At 41.1% G+C, this 15,523-nt stretch overlaps 1 protein-coding gene across 1 annotated transcript in view; it reads left to right on the top strand.

The window, feature by feature from the left end:
* MPDZ (multiple PDZ domain crumbs cell polarity complex component) overlaps positions 1 to 15,523 on the top strand; it is a 129,412-nt gene that overhangs the window by 101,822 nt on the left and 12,067 nt on the right. The window contains exons 31-41 of the mRNA XM_024211058.3: positions 2,765 to 2,961; positions 5,198 to 5,289; positions 5,613 to 5,703; positions 6,040 to 6,120; positions 7,529 to 7,621; positions 7,723 to 7,797; positions 9,575 to 9,764; positions 11,185 to 11,330; positions 11,743 to 11,826; positions 11,920 to 12,113; positions 12,570 to 12,717. Coding sequence (XP_024066826.1) covers positions 2,765 to 2,961; positions 5,198 to 5,289; positions 5,613 to 5,703; positions 6,040 to 6,120; positions 7,529 to 7,621; positions 7,723 to 7,797; positions 9,575 to 9,764; positions 11,185 to 11,330; positions 11,743 to 11,826; positions 11,920 to 12,113; positions 12,570 to 12,717 — 1,391 coding nt within the window. The remainder of the gene's footprint in view (positions 1 to 2,764; positions 2,962 to 5,197; positions 5,290 to 5,612; positions 5,704 to 6,039; positions 6,121 to 7,528; positions 7,622 to 7,722; positions 7,798 to 9,574; positions 9,765 to 11,184; positions 11,331 to 11,742; positions 11,827 to 11,919; positions 12,114 to 12,569; positions 12,718 to 15,523) is intronic.

Below are 15,523 nucleotides of genomic sequence, written 5' to 3'. Positions count from 1 at the left end.
TATGCATACGCTCCATCCCATTATCGAAGTCATGAATGAAAATATTGAACAGTACTGGTTTCAGGACAGACCCCTGCGAGACCCTCCCAGTTTGACAGTGAACCATCAATAATTATGCTTTGATATGGTCTTTCAACCAGTTATGAATGTACCTTTGTAGTAATTTCATCTAGATCAGATTTCCCTAGTTTGCTTACGAGAGTGTCATTTGGGACTGTCAAAAGCCTTACTAAAATCAAGATATATCACATCTACAGCTTCACCCCCATCCACTTGGCTAGTAACCCTGTTAAAGATGGAAATGAGATTGGTTTGGCAAGATTTGTTCTTGACAAATCCATGTTGGTTGTTACTTATTACCCTGTACATACGTACAAATTAATTGTTTAATAATTTGTTCCAGAATCTTTCCAGGTATCAAAGTTAGACGGGTTGGTTTATAATTCCCTGGATCCGACTTTGTTTCCCTTTTAAAAGATAGGTACTGTGTTTGCCCTTCTCCAGTCCTCTGGGACCTCATCTGTCCTCCATGAGTTCTCAAAGATAGTTGTTAATGGTTCCAAGATTGCTTCAGCTAGTACCTTAAGCATCCTAGGGTGAATTTCATCAGGCCCTGCTGACTTGAATACATCAATCTTACCTAAATATTTTTTAACCTGTTCTTTTCTCATCCAGGCTTGTGTTCCTTCTCCTTTATTGTTAATATTAATTGCATTAAATATCTCGCCATAATTAACCTTTTTAGTAAAGGCTGAAGCAAACTAGGCAGTAAGCAACTCAGCCATCTTGATGTCATCCATTATTAGCTCTCCTTCCCCACTCAGTAGTGGACATGCATTTTCCTTCCTCTTTCTCTTGTTTTTAATGCTTTTATAGGTCATCTTTTTGCATTTTATGTCTATACATTTTGCGTTTTAGCCTTGCTGATTTTGTCCCTACATCCTTGTGCTATTCTTTTGGAAAAATTGCTAAGGATGAACACACGTTTCCACTTTTTCTGGATTCCTTTTTTATTTTCAGATTGTTAAAGAACTTCTGATGTTGACCTTGTACTGTTTTTCCTATCTTTCCTTCATATTGGAAAAGTTTGCTCTTGTGTCTTTAATGTTTTCTCTGAGAAACTGTCAGCTCTCCTGAACTCCTTTTTGCTTTAGTTTTTCTTCCCCTGGAACTTTACCTACCAGTTCTCTGAATTTGTTCAAATCTTTGTACTGCTGCGCTCATGCCTTAGACTCATGAATTCTATCATTCCACGTTCACTTTCACCCAAATTGGCTTCCAGCTTCAGATTCACAGCTAATTAATCCCTGTTAATAAGAAACAAGTCTAACATAGTTGCCCTCTGGTTACTTCCGCCACCTGCTGCAACAAGAAGTTGTCCCCAGTATGTTCTAAGAATTTACTGAACGTTTTTGCCTTTTCTGGATTACTTTTCAAACAGATATTTCTGTAGTTACATTCCCCCATTATTACAGGGCTTGTGTTTTGGATATTTCTGTTGGTAGTTCTAGAAATCTCTCATTCATCTCCTTCTGATTTGGTGGTCTCTATTGAACCCCTACCATGATGTTGACCATTTCCCCCCATCTGCTCAGTCATACCTGTCGGTATCATCAATGCTCACATTAGTGAGCAGCATGGGATAGTTGTCAGAGGGACGGAGCCCCGGCAGCCTTTCCACAAAGTCTCAGACATGGGCTCCAGTCAGGCAGCACATCTCCTGGGACATCAGGTCAGAAGATGGATGCCTCCATCCCCCTCAAAAGGGAGTCCCTGACCATCAGCCCCCTTTATCTCCTTCTCTTGGGTGTGGTGGCCGTGAACCTCCCAGCCTTGGGATGAGTTGGCTCCTCTTCCTCAGCCATTGGGGCCAGCTCATCTCCTGTTTTCTGTACAGCATACCACTTCTTGACCTCAATGGAAGCAGGACCTTGGTGTGGGGTGGAGCACTTTCTGCAGCCCAAGCTGGCTAGCAGCCAATCTCTTCCCCCCCAGAGCAGCTGGTTCTCCTTCTTCCTCTGGTGGTGCTGTATTCTGTTCCAGCTGGCTGCATCATCCATCCTGGACGTCTTCATGTGCATCCTGACAGTATGTCCTTGTGCTCCGGCAAATGAGCCACACCTCCTGCAGCTCTCTTACCTGCTTCCTGAGGGACGCCACCAACAGATGCCTCTTGTACTGGGGGGGAGGGGTTCTCCCTTCCTGGCTTTCTTCGGCAAGGATGTGTAGGCTGCATTCCCAGCAAGTCAAGACCATGAGCTGAGTGGAAGCCTACAAGATCTGGATGCCTGTCTGGGCAGGGATCCCGCAGGTACAGGCCGAGGAAGAGCTAGCAGTGGTGTTCACAGTGCAGTGTTTTCCTGCCATTGTAGATTCTTTCTTGCAGAGTTAAGGGGGAAAAACCTGCTTTCCTTTGTTGAGGAGCTCAACTGGCTAACTCTCTTAGTCTCCCAGCTGCCTTTGTCTCACCAGCCATGTATCCATGTGAAAGATGTTTTATTTATTGGGATCAGGGAAGAAACCCAGAGAAAAGAATTTAAAATTTTCATATTAAACCCAGCCCCCAAGCAACTGGCAGCATTGTTACAAGTGACGTTAGTTTTAGCTGAAAAAAGGAGTAGTTTGTGCTGCTTCAGTGATGCAGGGATTCTGCTGTTGTATAATGCCTGTTGCGCACTAAAGCTGATTAGCTGGATGACTTGTAAAGTGTTCTAATATGAATTCAAGCCCTTCTGCCCCCACCTTTTCTCCCCCTTACATTTAGAAAAGATCACACAGCGTTATGGAACTCTACCAGGGGACCTGCACATGATAGAGCTGGAAAAAGGAAGGACTGGTTTGGGACTTAGCCTTGCTGGCAACAAAGACCGGTCCAGGATGAGTGTCTTCATAGTGGGAATTGATCCAAATGGGGCAGCTGGAAAAGATGGAAGGTTACAGATTGCAGATGAGTTACTAGAGGTAAGTTTCTAGCAATTGTACTTAAAAGCAAACATGATGACTATAAAGGCAGTAGAGTGGTAGTTTCTTGGTGCAATATATAGCTTTGAGTTAACTATATAGCCTTGTAATACCAAAATTTATTTCTTTGAATTCACATTTTCATTCTGGTATGTGCCTGCTGGTTGAGGTTGGGAGGTTTTTTTTTTCTTCAGTCAGACCATTACTGCATAAAATTTTATATACAATAAGTGAAGAATGCAGCTTTGGCATCATGGGGCCGGGTGGGAAGGAGGAAGTAGTTTGTGAACTAAGAAAAATACTGTGTCATACAGTGATAGTCCTTCTGAGATTCTCCCACTAGATTCTGTGGACTGCTGCAGGCCATTCTCGTTACAGCTCTGTCTGCATTGTTTATACATCTGTCACATGACATGAAAAGGAAAAAAGAAATCTGGAACAGCTGTATTTGTATCTTGGGCTTTAATGATTTAAGAGTCTATTCAGGCTGCTTTCACATGGTATCCAGTGATATCAGGACCCTCATTTCACAGACAGGATCCTCATTCTAAACCACTATTTTTTTATTTTTTTTTTGTCTAACGTGTAAAGCTTTTTTTTTTAAATACTGTCTCAGTTCAATAGATGGCACTTGCAGCAGTTGCTTTCTTATAACTTTTGCACTCCTTTTCCTTTTGGTGTAGGGTGACATTCTGCCTGTTGCACAGAACTGGCAAGGCCATCCCCACCACTTCAGCTGTGTGGTGGGGGCTATACAAAGGGGAATGCCAGTGGAGAGGGGATGTGGGGGCAGGGAGGTTCAGCAACTCCTGAGAGGCACTGTGCCAGTTCCGAATAGGCTGATGCAGAAACAAGCACTTTCAGACCAGCGGAAGAGCTATGGGATCCACTGAGATGAGGGTATTCACATACTTGCTGCAGAGGCCCAGTTTTCACTACAAAGGACTTTTTCAAATCAACCAAAATGTATTTTCATATAGAGCTTGATCGTGCAGGATCAACTTTCATCGACCCTCAAAACAGTGCCCAGAACTGTACAAACAAAGGTTCCCACCCTAAGACACTAAGAGCTGGATTCATTCATTCATTCATTGCAGCGCTAAATGGACACTGAGGGCTCTCTGCCACACCCGATCTTGTGAATGCCAAGACTATAACAGGGTTAAAAAAAGAACTAGATAAATTCATGGAGGATAGGTCCATCAATGGCTAGTAGCCAGGATGGGCAGGGATGGTGTCCCTAGCCTCTGTTTGCCAGAAGCTGGGAATGGGCAATGTGGGATGAATCACTTTATGATTACCTGTTGTGTTCATTCCCTCTGAAGCATTGGCCACTGTTGGAAGACAGGATACTGGCCTAAGTGGACCTTTGCTCTGACCCAATATGGCCGTTCTTATGATATTCTCACTCCTTTTGCTCCTCCAGAGCCTTCCTGCTAACCAGCCGCCCTCTCCTGTCCTCCCCTCACACTTCTCTTTGTACCTGTCTTCAATGCCACTTCTGTGCTTGTAATTCCTTCCTTCTCCTCATGCCTCCATACTCTCCTTCAAATCCTTCCTTTAAGATGCTTCTACAGTTCTCTCTCCAAGTGCTCACCACAGCTTTTGTGATTATGCCAGCAAGTGTTGCTTGTAAACTGCATTGTCTGAGTAAATGAGTGCCTGATCGTGCAAAAACACAGGAGTAACTTTCCTGATATGAAAATTCCCTTCAGCTTCAATAAGACTACTCAAGCAAGTAAAATCACACACGTGCATAAATGGTTAGAGGATCCAGCTCTCAGTGCCTTAGGGTGGGAACCCTTGTTTGTACAGTTCTGGGCACTGTTTTGAGGGTCAATGAATAATAATAACTTTCTTGTTGGATAGAGGCAGTTCATTTACTTGTACTTATAACTGGTAGCCTTTTCCTATGACTGTTTTATTCACTGCTACTGAGTCATGAGGTGATCAATGGCAAATGGAAATAAATGATGTGCCTAAAGGCAAGCCATTGTAACCTAGAGAAGGACATTTTCAGCACAGAGAGGGAGTCTAGAGCCAGACCAGCATTGGGAGGAATGTTGTGAACTCGAGGGGTGAAAACAGAGTGTTATATATTGCAGAGTAAATTTTCAAAATGATGTTTAGCAGGTGATGGTGAAAGAAGATAAGTGTTTGTTGTAGATCACTTAAGCTGGTGAAAATTTAAGGAAATTAACATTCGGAGCCATATTTGCCATTCTCCTTCATCTAGATCAATGGACAAATTCTCTATGGAAGAACTCATCAGAATGCTTCCTCAATAATCAAATGTGCACCATCTAAAGTAAAAATCATCTTTATCAGGTAAGCAGTGTTTAAAGTGTCTTTCTTAGAGATAGTAATCTTTAATATGTTTAAAAATGAATTTTTTCACAAGCTGTTTTTATACAAAAAAATAAAAAAAAGTCTTCCCAATATCACAATTTTGTCACCCAGGTAATTTTGGTGATCTACTTCTGTAAGTCCAACATTTGGACTTTACAGGATATGTATTTTCTTTTTTGTATCTTGATCTGCATCGTGACTGCCAAAAATAAAACAAAATAAGAAATGAAGGTAGCAAAATTTAAACTTGTGAAAAGAACCATGGTGATGCTTCAACACGTATATGCTTTAATATATTGCAGAAATAAAGATGCAGTGACTCAGATGGCTGTTTGCCCTGGGAAATCAGTAGAACCTTCACCTTCCCCCTCAGGGACTCCTCAAAATCAAGAGGTAATCTAAACATTGTGTGAGTCTATTTGAGCTGATTAACAGCTTTCTGGAGAAAAATACTCTAATATTTGTTATATTTTACAGCAGAAAAAGTCCTAGTGGAAAACGTAATGGGGTTTTAGCATAGCTGTTGAACATTTTGGTCCTGATGCTGCTCTCAATTTACACCGATGTAAATAAGGAGTAGCTACAGGAAAGTCATTGAAATTATACCAATGTAAAATTGGCTTGAGGGGGGAGTCAGACCCACCATGCGTTTGTTCAGTTTTTAAGGGTACACCAAATGCCTGTTTTTAAAATACAGTTGTAAATTGCTAAATTGTCTTCCTCTCTTAGGGTGAACCGAGTGCTACAAATCCTGTTACGGCTATAGACTTAAATACATATAAACATATTCAGCATGTGGAACTCCCCAAGGTAAATTTATATTTTAATCTAAATTTATATCAGTGCAAGTTTATTGTCACAGGGTTTCTCTTCTGTGATTATGTCCCTCTGGAAACAGAGGGATTGTTCCTTCCCTTGGAGGGTGAGACGGACCACTGGCAATTTTATTCTATTTTCAGGTTGTCCCAAAAACTCTTCCTAAAGCAGCAGTTGGGCCCAGAACCTCCTCAGCATCTCAGCTAGGCCCTCCCCCCACGTAGTTGAAATCTAGCACATCCCATAGCTGCATTTCTCAGGAATAATGCACTGCTTGTCTCATCTGCAAAGTTTTCAGTAAACAGCAGCAAGGGCCCAGCACAGACACTTCTGGAGATTTTGGAGGTCTCAGTGCAATCAAGAAAAGGTAGGCAAGGGAGTCAGGACACAGATGTAGGAAGGCCAGCTATGTTGCACTGGAAAACTAAGTGTGGTAGAACCTCCATGGTACATTTTGGGGTTGCACCATCTCCGTCCTTCTGTGAACTTGTTTGACCTAAACAAAACTGTTTGGATTGAGCGCACAAAGCAAAGTTTGGTTAGGACTTACCTGTGACTGTCCAGGTGAAATCATTGACTAAATTGTTCCAAGTAACTTAATTAGCAGACTGTAAGCACCAAATCCCAAGGACAGCATACCCAGGAATAATGTATACTTTGCTACCAGAAATCATACATCTTCTGGGAGAAAGGAGCAAGGTAGTTTCTGAATATGTACCTGCCAGAGGAGGGAAGGAAAATCTTTGTTGCTTTTTTTATTAACTCATAAAAGATAGCTGCATGCACTAGACTTTAAGCTCTGAGATTTGAAAGTTGCTGGTTAGGCTATATGCACCATTGCCATCTAGTCTTTTCCATCTAACTGGGAATAGATGTTACAGATAACAGAATCCAAATAGTGATTTGTTTGTGGGTGAGGAAGCCAGGGAAAATTCACCCCACCCCCACAAAACATTAAACATTTTCACTGGAAGTGAATATATTTTTCCCTTTTCTACATTTCCCACTCTTCTATATTTTTTCCTGTGGTGTGCAGTATCATTTGTTTAACTATGGTATGCCACCCTATTTTCATCATTCCACAGCTTCAAAACTTTTGGTGTGGCTTCCTCCTGTTTTAAGAATTGCACAAATGAATCACAGTTAAAATCCATTGAAATTTAGAATGTCACAAGTTAGAATTCAAAGCATTTCAAGCTTATTTAGATTCTCTATCCTGTTCATGGGTTGGAGAAAGTGAATCCTTTCCAAATAAGTCTTTAATATTTATTTCAAGCTTTGAGACTTCATGAAACATCAAACTTCTATGACATCTACAAACTTCAGTAGGCTCACATGAATACATGTAGTTCAACTTTGATAAATGTAGCACCCTATTGACTGTACATTCCTATTCCCATAGGATCAAGGAGGACTGGGTATTGCCATCAGTGAAGAAGACACACTTAATGGAGTGGTTATTAAAAGCTTAACAGATCATGGTGCAGCAGCGAAGGTGAGAATTGTAAATTACAACCCATTCGGGAAAGAGGATGGTAAACCATTGAGGAAGAAAAATTCCGTATTAATCTTTTTTTGGTCAATTTTATTTCCCAGGATGGACGGATCCGAGTTGGGGATCAGATCCTTGCAGTGGATGATGAAGCTGTTGTGGGCTATCCTATAGAAAAGGTACTTTAGGAATAAAAGGACTATAGCAGTTGTATCAGACAAATCCAGACCCTTCCTCTAAAGTTGCAGAGCAACCTGTGCAGGAGATCTTGTGTGGTTATACTCTGACTGAGCTCTGGAGTGTGGATGTTAGCCTGAGAGGATGATGGTCCCTTAGTACTGGAACCACACACATTAACACTGATGTATTGTACATTAGCATATCATTCTCTTTGGGAAAGCATAATTCCTGACAGCAAATCATTAAACTGTGGTGACACTCTGAGAAGTGACTGTAAAAATGGTATTGTGGGGTTCTGAGTTTGTTGGCTCTGTGGCTTCCAGGTAAAATCTAACTCAATTGGCGATTTTTTCCCCCTAATTTCCTGCTCTGCAAACTCAACCTGGTTTCTGTAAGGAGTCAACCTGGGCTCTTTCTGACTCTTTGTTACCACTAATAGTCATTCTGCAATTAGAACTGAGTTAGCAAATTCTGTTTGATACAGCACAGCTGGAATAGAATCCATCTCTCTCTGCCAGAGCTGTATTGGCTCTGCAGAGTTAACAGGCAGTAAAATTCATTGTTATCTGTAGAGGAAGCAGATGTGGTTTGGGGTAAAGAACAGATCTGCTGCCTAAGGTTTCAATTTTACAAAGTCACTGTTCCAGTTTGAAATCTACTTTAAAGGCATGATCCTGGGAGGTGCTGAGCACCATCCACTCTCACTGAAGTAATTTTGAAGTCAATGAGATTTGGAGGATGCTCTGTATGTCTGTCAGGATCATGACCTAGGGAAGTTGGGACCACGGGTCAGAGCAGGATCAAACCTAAGGCTGAATACCAGAGGATTTTGTAGTCAAGTTCCAGGTTGGGGTTGATACCAAAGATCAGAGTCTGAGTCAGGTTTCAGGGATCTGGTCAGGAGGCGAGATCCAAATTAAGCTGAGATTGAAGCCTGGAGTTCAAAAACAGGGAGCAGGAATGGTTATAGCAGCTACAGGAGAGTTGCGCTGTTGCCTGGATGCTTCCTGGGATTCCCCTTGGGGTTATATAGGGCGAGGAGCCAATCAGGAGCCATGAGGCTGCTTCCTGTCATACCCCTTGAGGAGGGACTTCCTGTGGTCTTATGTCCTCAGTGGATTGTGAGTAATTGAGCATGAGCTGGTCATAGCTGACACAGTATGGCAGCATGGAGGTGTCTGCTGCCTGGCAGTTCTGCAGGCCTGCATTCGAGACCCGCTGGGCCTTACAACCAGGCCCTGTGTTTGCCCCACCTTGCTTTCCTCTCCAACATCCCCTCCCTCTGCTCCATAATTCAAATATTAGTTGTACCATATTCCCCCCTCCCCAAACCAAACATTTAATCAAAGACATTGGATGACCTGCTCCTACTCCTATTGAAATCAGTTTTGACATTTACTTCAGTGGGAGCAATATTGGGCTCTGCACCAACATTAGCACTTACTCCTAGTTTTCTGATTTTGTTCTAATAACCATCAACGTATAGTGTAGCATCCAGGAAAGCTAACATAGATTGTGTGCTATAGCCTCAGTAGAAATTGGCATAGTTTCACTGAAGTCAGTTCAACTAATCTGATTTACACCAGCTAATGATCTGGCCCACAATAATTAACTGTGTTGCAACTCATCATCCAAAACATCAATCTTCTTCATTTCCGTCTCCAAGAACAACAGGTATGTGTGACTTTTTGCTCCTTATCATGGAGCAATTGCTATGACTGATCTCTGTAAGTGTTACAGTTGGATCATTCGCTGTTCTCTTTATTGTTCAATAAGTTTATCAGTCTGCTGAAGACATCCAAGACCACAGTGAAGCTCACAATCAACTCAGTTGAACATGATAGTCAAACATCTCTTCAAACATCGACACCCCGACTTTGCAGTGCTACCACAGGCGAGTGGAAGAACATCCAGCAGTCGCTGATGATTCCGTCTTCTGGGTCTCCAGAACCAGAGACAATTAAAAGTAAGAACCCTCATGTTGTCTTTAGTCTTAACAGTGGGCTAAGTGATAAAAAATGAAGAGCGTTGTGAATGTCTTCAAAGAGCTTTTCTTCACTTTCTTGCACCTCTGCTCCCAGACCAGTCACAATTGCATCCCTGCACTTTTCTGAGTGCAGAAATTGCTTCCTTCTAGCACCCTACAGTTGGTGAGCAACCTAAGTAGAGTAGGAAAGCAACAGGGCTATGACCTTACTCTATCTCCACACTGCCCAGGTACAGAGGGAGGAGGACAGAGAAAAGCATCTGGCTCACATCCTGAGGGATTGTGCAGGAGCTCCGTTTCCCCCTGCATGTTAGGGAACGGTTGGATACTCTTGTTCTTCCTGGGGCAGTGGATGTTGCAGCAGCACCACCAGCCTAGGCCAGGATCTGAGTGAAACAATCTGGCCCTATGTGCGTACAATGAAAATGGGTGCATTTGTTGATATAAACATTTATTTATTTTTCTAGTTTTCCTCTAGTTGCTTGAGTGGAACCTCTGAAAATCAGGTCCCTTTTATTTATTTAGGATTTATGTGCCTAACTTTAGACAACCAAGTTTGAAAACTTTGGTTAAATGACTTGGTTGTGGGCACTCTAGCGCATTAGTGGTATAAGTGAAAATAAAACCCAGAAGCTCTCATTCCTAATCCCCTTCTCTGGTCATAGACAAACACCTGTCAGGGATTGTCTAGGTATACCTAATCCTGCCTCAGCATAGGGGGTTGGACTAGATGACCTCTTGAGGTCCCTTCCAGCCCTACACTTCCATGGTTTGTCAACACTGCCTCCCTAATAAGTTTTTAAAAGCAAAAAGGAAAGCCAGGAAATCCACCCAATGGCCCTAATTGATCAGGTACATTGCTGTATAAGGGCATATCTTGTAAGATCAGGGACAGTGTACATGCATGCATGACATTACAGTATAGTAGGCACTTGTTACCTGTGATAAGAATTTCTGGTTTTGGAGCAGGTATACTGGCCCAAAATCTGCCCTCAGATAAGTGCACAAAGCTTCTGTTAACTTCAGTGGCTGCACATTGTATGTACGAGAGCAGGGTGTGGCCCGGCAATGAAGAAATAAGGCCACGTGCAATATAAACATCTTTGTCCACAATCTCATGGACCTGGTGATGGTTGGGCACCAAGATTAGGAGTTGTGATTTTAACCAGAGCACAGCTCTTGTTTTGGAGAAAAGGGAGGGCCAGAGGTTGTATAATTTTATTTCTTGGGAGTATTTTTAAAATCAGATGAGTAATTAGGGTAGGTTGAATTTTGGGTCCATTTGCAACTATTCTTGTAAGGCTGTCAATGATCTCTCAAAATGTTATTTTAAAGTTCATTTATTTTTCAATTATTGTGGCCACTCACTGTAACCAGCCAGTTTAATTGCTGTGTTTAGATACAAGCAGGTCCTCAACTCCAGCCACGTTAGCCTCTGACCCAGCTACTTGTCCCATCATCCCAGGATGTGAAACAACCATTGATATCTCCAAGGGACGCACTGGACTTGGATTGAGCATTGTTGGGGGAGCAGACACTTTACTGGTTCGTAAAAATCAGTGATACTTCATAATGAGATGACAGTACCAATTTTAAGTCCCTAATAGAAAATGTTTCTCTGAAGGTGAATATATTATTTCAACAAGTGACTGGAGACAATGTCTGTCTGAGATTTGCTGCACTGAATTGATTTAAGCTTGAACCACAAATATTTTTGTAATCACACTTTTTAAAGCAGAAGAAAGTGACTTATTTAAAGATCTTTTGCCTTTAGAAATGAGAACCTGAGTTCTCTTATAGCCTGCTGATTACTTTGTTTGCTGTTATCTGGTTACAGTCCTGTCTTCTCGTACTAGGATTTTTTAAAAGCTTTCTTCAAAGCCAAAGCTTGGACCAGTTGCAGTGCATACGAGAGGTGTTCTTCAGTGTGCAATGTATTTTTATTGTTAATCCACAGGGAGCTATTATTATCCATGAAGTATATGAAGAAGGAGCAGCATCCAAAGATGGAAGGCTCTGGGCGGGAGATCAGATTTTAGAGGTGCAGTCTTGTGTATATCACTTTTAAATGCCCATGAACTCTTTAGTCATTTAACTCATGAAAATACTCAATCAACATGTGGTTACATTGCAGGTGAATGGAATTGACCTCCGGAATGCCACGCATGATGAAGCAATAAATGTTCTCAGACAAACACCCCAAAAAGTCCGTCTCACTGTCTACAGGGATGAGGCCCAGTACAAGGAGGAAGATATGTATGATGTTCTCAATATAGAGCTGCAAAAGAAGCCAGGCAAAGGCCTCGGATTAAGTATTGTTGGGAAAAGGTATGAAGTCAGTGGAACTACACTGATATACCCTAGCTCAAGACCTAACCCTTGGACCACAGAGCCAGCCCCAGGATTAGGGGAATGAAAAGATGAACCCTCCCTCCCCAAACTTTACTCCTCCACCATAGATAAATTGTCTCTCTCAGTAAATCTGCTCTGTGCCAGCATGTTGTCAAACAATGTCAGTTGTTTCTTTTTTAAACAAAACAAAAATAAAAAGTTGTTATAATTTTATGGTGGGCCCATTTGGTCCCCTTTCTGTGGGATTACTCAGGAAGTAAGGTACTACTCAATGTGAGTAAGGGTGGAATGGTGGGATCTAGCCCACATTTACTAACCAGAAATTCTAGGAAACAGTTTCTCAGTTCTAAGCAAAAGTCTTATTACAATATGGATAGGGAAATGGTACAAAGAGTGACACGTTTGAAGCACAATAAAATTATGTGTTTGCAGAAATGATACGGGGGTATTTGTGTCAGACATCGTCAAAGGAGGAATAGCAGATACAGATGGGAGACTAATGCAGGGAGACCAGATATTAATGGTAAATGGAGAAGACGTTCGAAATGCTAACCAGGAGGCTGTTGCTGCTTTGTTAAAGGTAATTGTAAAAACAGAGTTGGAGACAAGCTGCAGAGTTTAGATTTGGAGCCAGACTGTCTTGAAGTTCAGGTTGGATCCAGGGTTCATATTCAGACCATCATAGAGCTGGAGGAGGTAGTGAAGAACTTTGGAGCCAGATCTGAACTTTCCTAACTATAAAGGTGTACAGGTTTGGTGTTTTACCTTATGCACATTTCTAGGTGAAATTAGTAATGTTGGTGGCACACAGATTCATATATATTAAATATAGAAGATCATCTAGTCTGACTTCCTGAATAATGCAGGACACAGAACCTCACCCAGTAATTTCTGTCTCAAGCCCATAACTTCTGATTGAACTGTAGCATATTTTTAGAAAAACATCCCATCTTGTTTTAAAGACTTCAAATGATGGGGAACCCACCACATCCCTAGGTAAATTGTTCCAATGATTAAGGACACTCACTGTTAAAAATGTTCCCCTTATTTCTCATTTGCACTTCCCTAGCTTCAGCTTCCAGCCGCTGGATCTTGCAATACCGTTTTCTGCTAAATTAAAGAACTGTCCATCAGAAATCTCTTCCTGTTATATGGACTTGTACATTATGATGAAATAACCTCATAACTAGAACAGTTCGAGAACTGGAATTTCTGCCCCATGAGGAGCTTTGCTTTTGACTTTTTTGTTTTGTTCCTGCACCGCGTTTTGGTTCTTTCACAATTGCAAACCTGTACACCAGGTCACAACACCACTCTGTTTGGGGCCCGTTGCCACTCCCTCCCCACCTCCAGGCGGCCCTGGAGTACAAGTTATCTGAACTTGCCAATTTAAAATAATTTAACTTGAATAGGAGTTTAACATCCTCCCTAGCTACCAATGAATAGACAGTATTTCACTGTCACTTTAAGTTATTAATACAGAAGAGAAATATTTAATGAATACTTCTTCCTTTTCTGGGTCATAATTTATAATGTGACCATCCTTGTTTATTATTGGTCCTGTGCCATTGCTAGAATTTTATTTGTTCCTGATACATTTAAAGAATTCCTTCTGATTATCTTTAACCCTATTGGCCATAGATTTTTTTCATTGATACCTTTAACTTTCCTTTTCACTTGTCTGCATTTCCTAACAGCTGATTTGTACTCATTGTTATCAGCTTCCCCATTTTTCCATTTCTTAATATATGTTTTCAATTTTTTATTGCTGCCTTTATCTCCCCTCTCAATCAAGATGGTATTTTAACCAAAGAAGCCTTCGTTCATTTTTGCAAAATTGTAGGGTTTTTGTGAATCTCATAAAACATTCTTAAATGCCCTATTATCATTCACATGTTTGTTTAAATATTTCCTCATACTCCATCTAGGTCATAATTGTTCTCAGCTTGGGAAATTGGATTTTTTAAAACTATATATGGACTATATTCTGTTTGCACGTTGTAAATGAAATTGGATCATGATCACTTGCACATAGGCAAGCATCAGTTTTTAATTCAGTGATCAGTTCCATCCTTATCAATCAGAATGAAATCTAATATAGAATTTCCTGAGTTGATTGCAATACTTCTTGTGATAGCAAATTAAACATCTGTAATCTTTAGAATCTCCAAGCATGAAATCTCCAGCATGTGTGCCCGAGATTGAAATCCCCCATGATGATGTAATTTTCCTTTCTATAATTATAGATAGATAGATGTTTAGGGAGCTGCTCATTCTGTTCCCTCGTATGATTTAGTAGTCTATGGCAGGTGCCTACTGGGTTACCATCTTGTGATTTTTTTCATATGTGTGGTGGGGGAAAGGGAGATGAATTTACTACTTGTCTTAGTAAAACTGAATGTTTTCCTCATGTTGAAAAGTCTTGGCTCCCAATTTCCCACATCATAACCTTTAAATGACATTCATGGTTTTGAGTTATATATTATAGAATGATAATTTTAGGTAGGTAGAATGCTTTGGGGGGGGGGGAGGGGAGTGGTTATTTTGGACCAGTATGAGCCAATATGAGTCTGTCTATTGGGAGGTAGGGATCCTTTGGTGTAAACCCTGACCATGTTCACCCTCAGACATTTGTAATGTCACCATTATTAAATAAATAAAGTGTAGCTTCTGGGATCATTGTCTCCACGTTGCCAGTACTAAAAGAAACTAATAGCAGACCATGCTAATTATAAAGGTGTTGAAACCCTGTGCTTTCTATGTCCTAGAATTAGGTCTGGTGTAAGACATTGGCCTGTCTGGATTTCCTGACCAAAATGTGAGCCTCTCTTAGGGTAATACAGCTAAACCATAACAGAGTAATGGCACTTCTCCAATCCTCTCAAATTGCTGTACACTCGCCTACATGGAAATAGGATTTTATAATAGTGAACTTCCAATGGAAAAGGAGGAGGAAAAGCAAAACCGTGACAAGACTGAAATCTCTATATTTAAATAGGCTGCAGATAGAGGTCTTTACACCGAAGATAAAGTTGTTTTTACAAACAACTGTCTGCAACATTGTAATATCTGTCTGTCTGTCTAGGTTGTTATAGTGAACCTACCATCCTGGTATCTTAGTGCTTAAATGTATGTTATGTTCTTTTCACCAGTCTCTCAAAGTTTTCTTCATTTCTGTGAACTAAATTCATTCCTGATGTAATATCAGTTTCCTTGTGGCCATCTAATGTGTGCGTCAAAATCCTACAATTGGAAGCTTAAACACCAAAGAAGAGATTTTTCATTTAATCATTTGGTTTCTCATTGGAAGTCTGAAGGAGTAGGGCACTCACACCACATTTGTGCATTAAAAATCTCCCTCCAGATCCTCATTTCAGTTACACTGG

This window comes from Terrapene carolina, unplaced genomic scaffold, assembly GCF_002925995.2.
Source record: "Terrapene carolina triunguis isolate 2854851 unplaced genomic scaffold, T_m_triunguis-2.0 Scaffold113, whole genome shotgun sequence".
NCBI lineage: Eukaryota > Metazoa > Chordata > Testudines > Emydidae > Terrapene > Terrapene triunguis.
The sequence above is the reverse complement of the archived record's forward strand: the minus strand, read 5'-3'. Positions and strand labels throughout refer to the sequence as shown.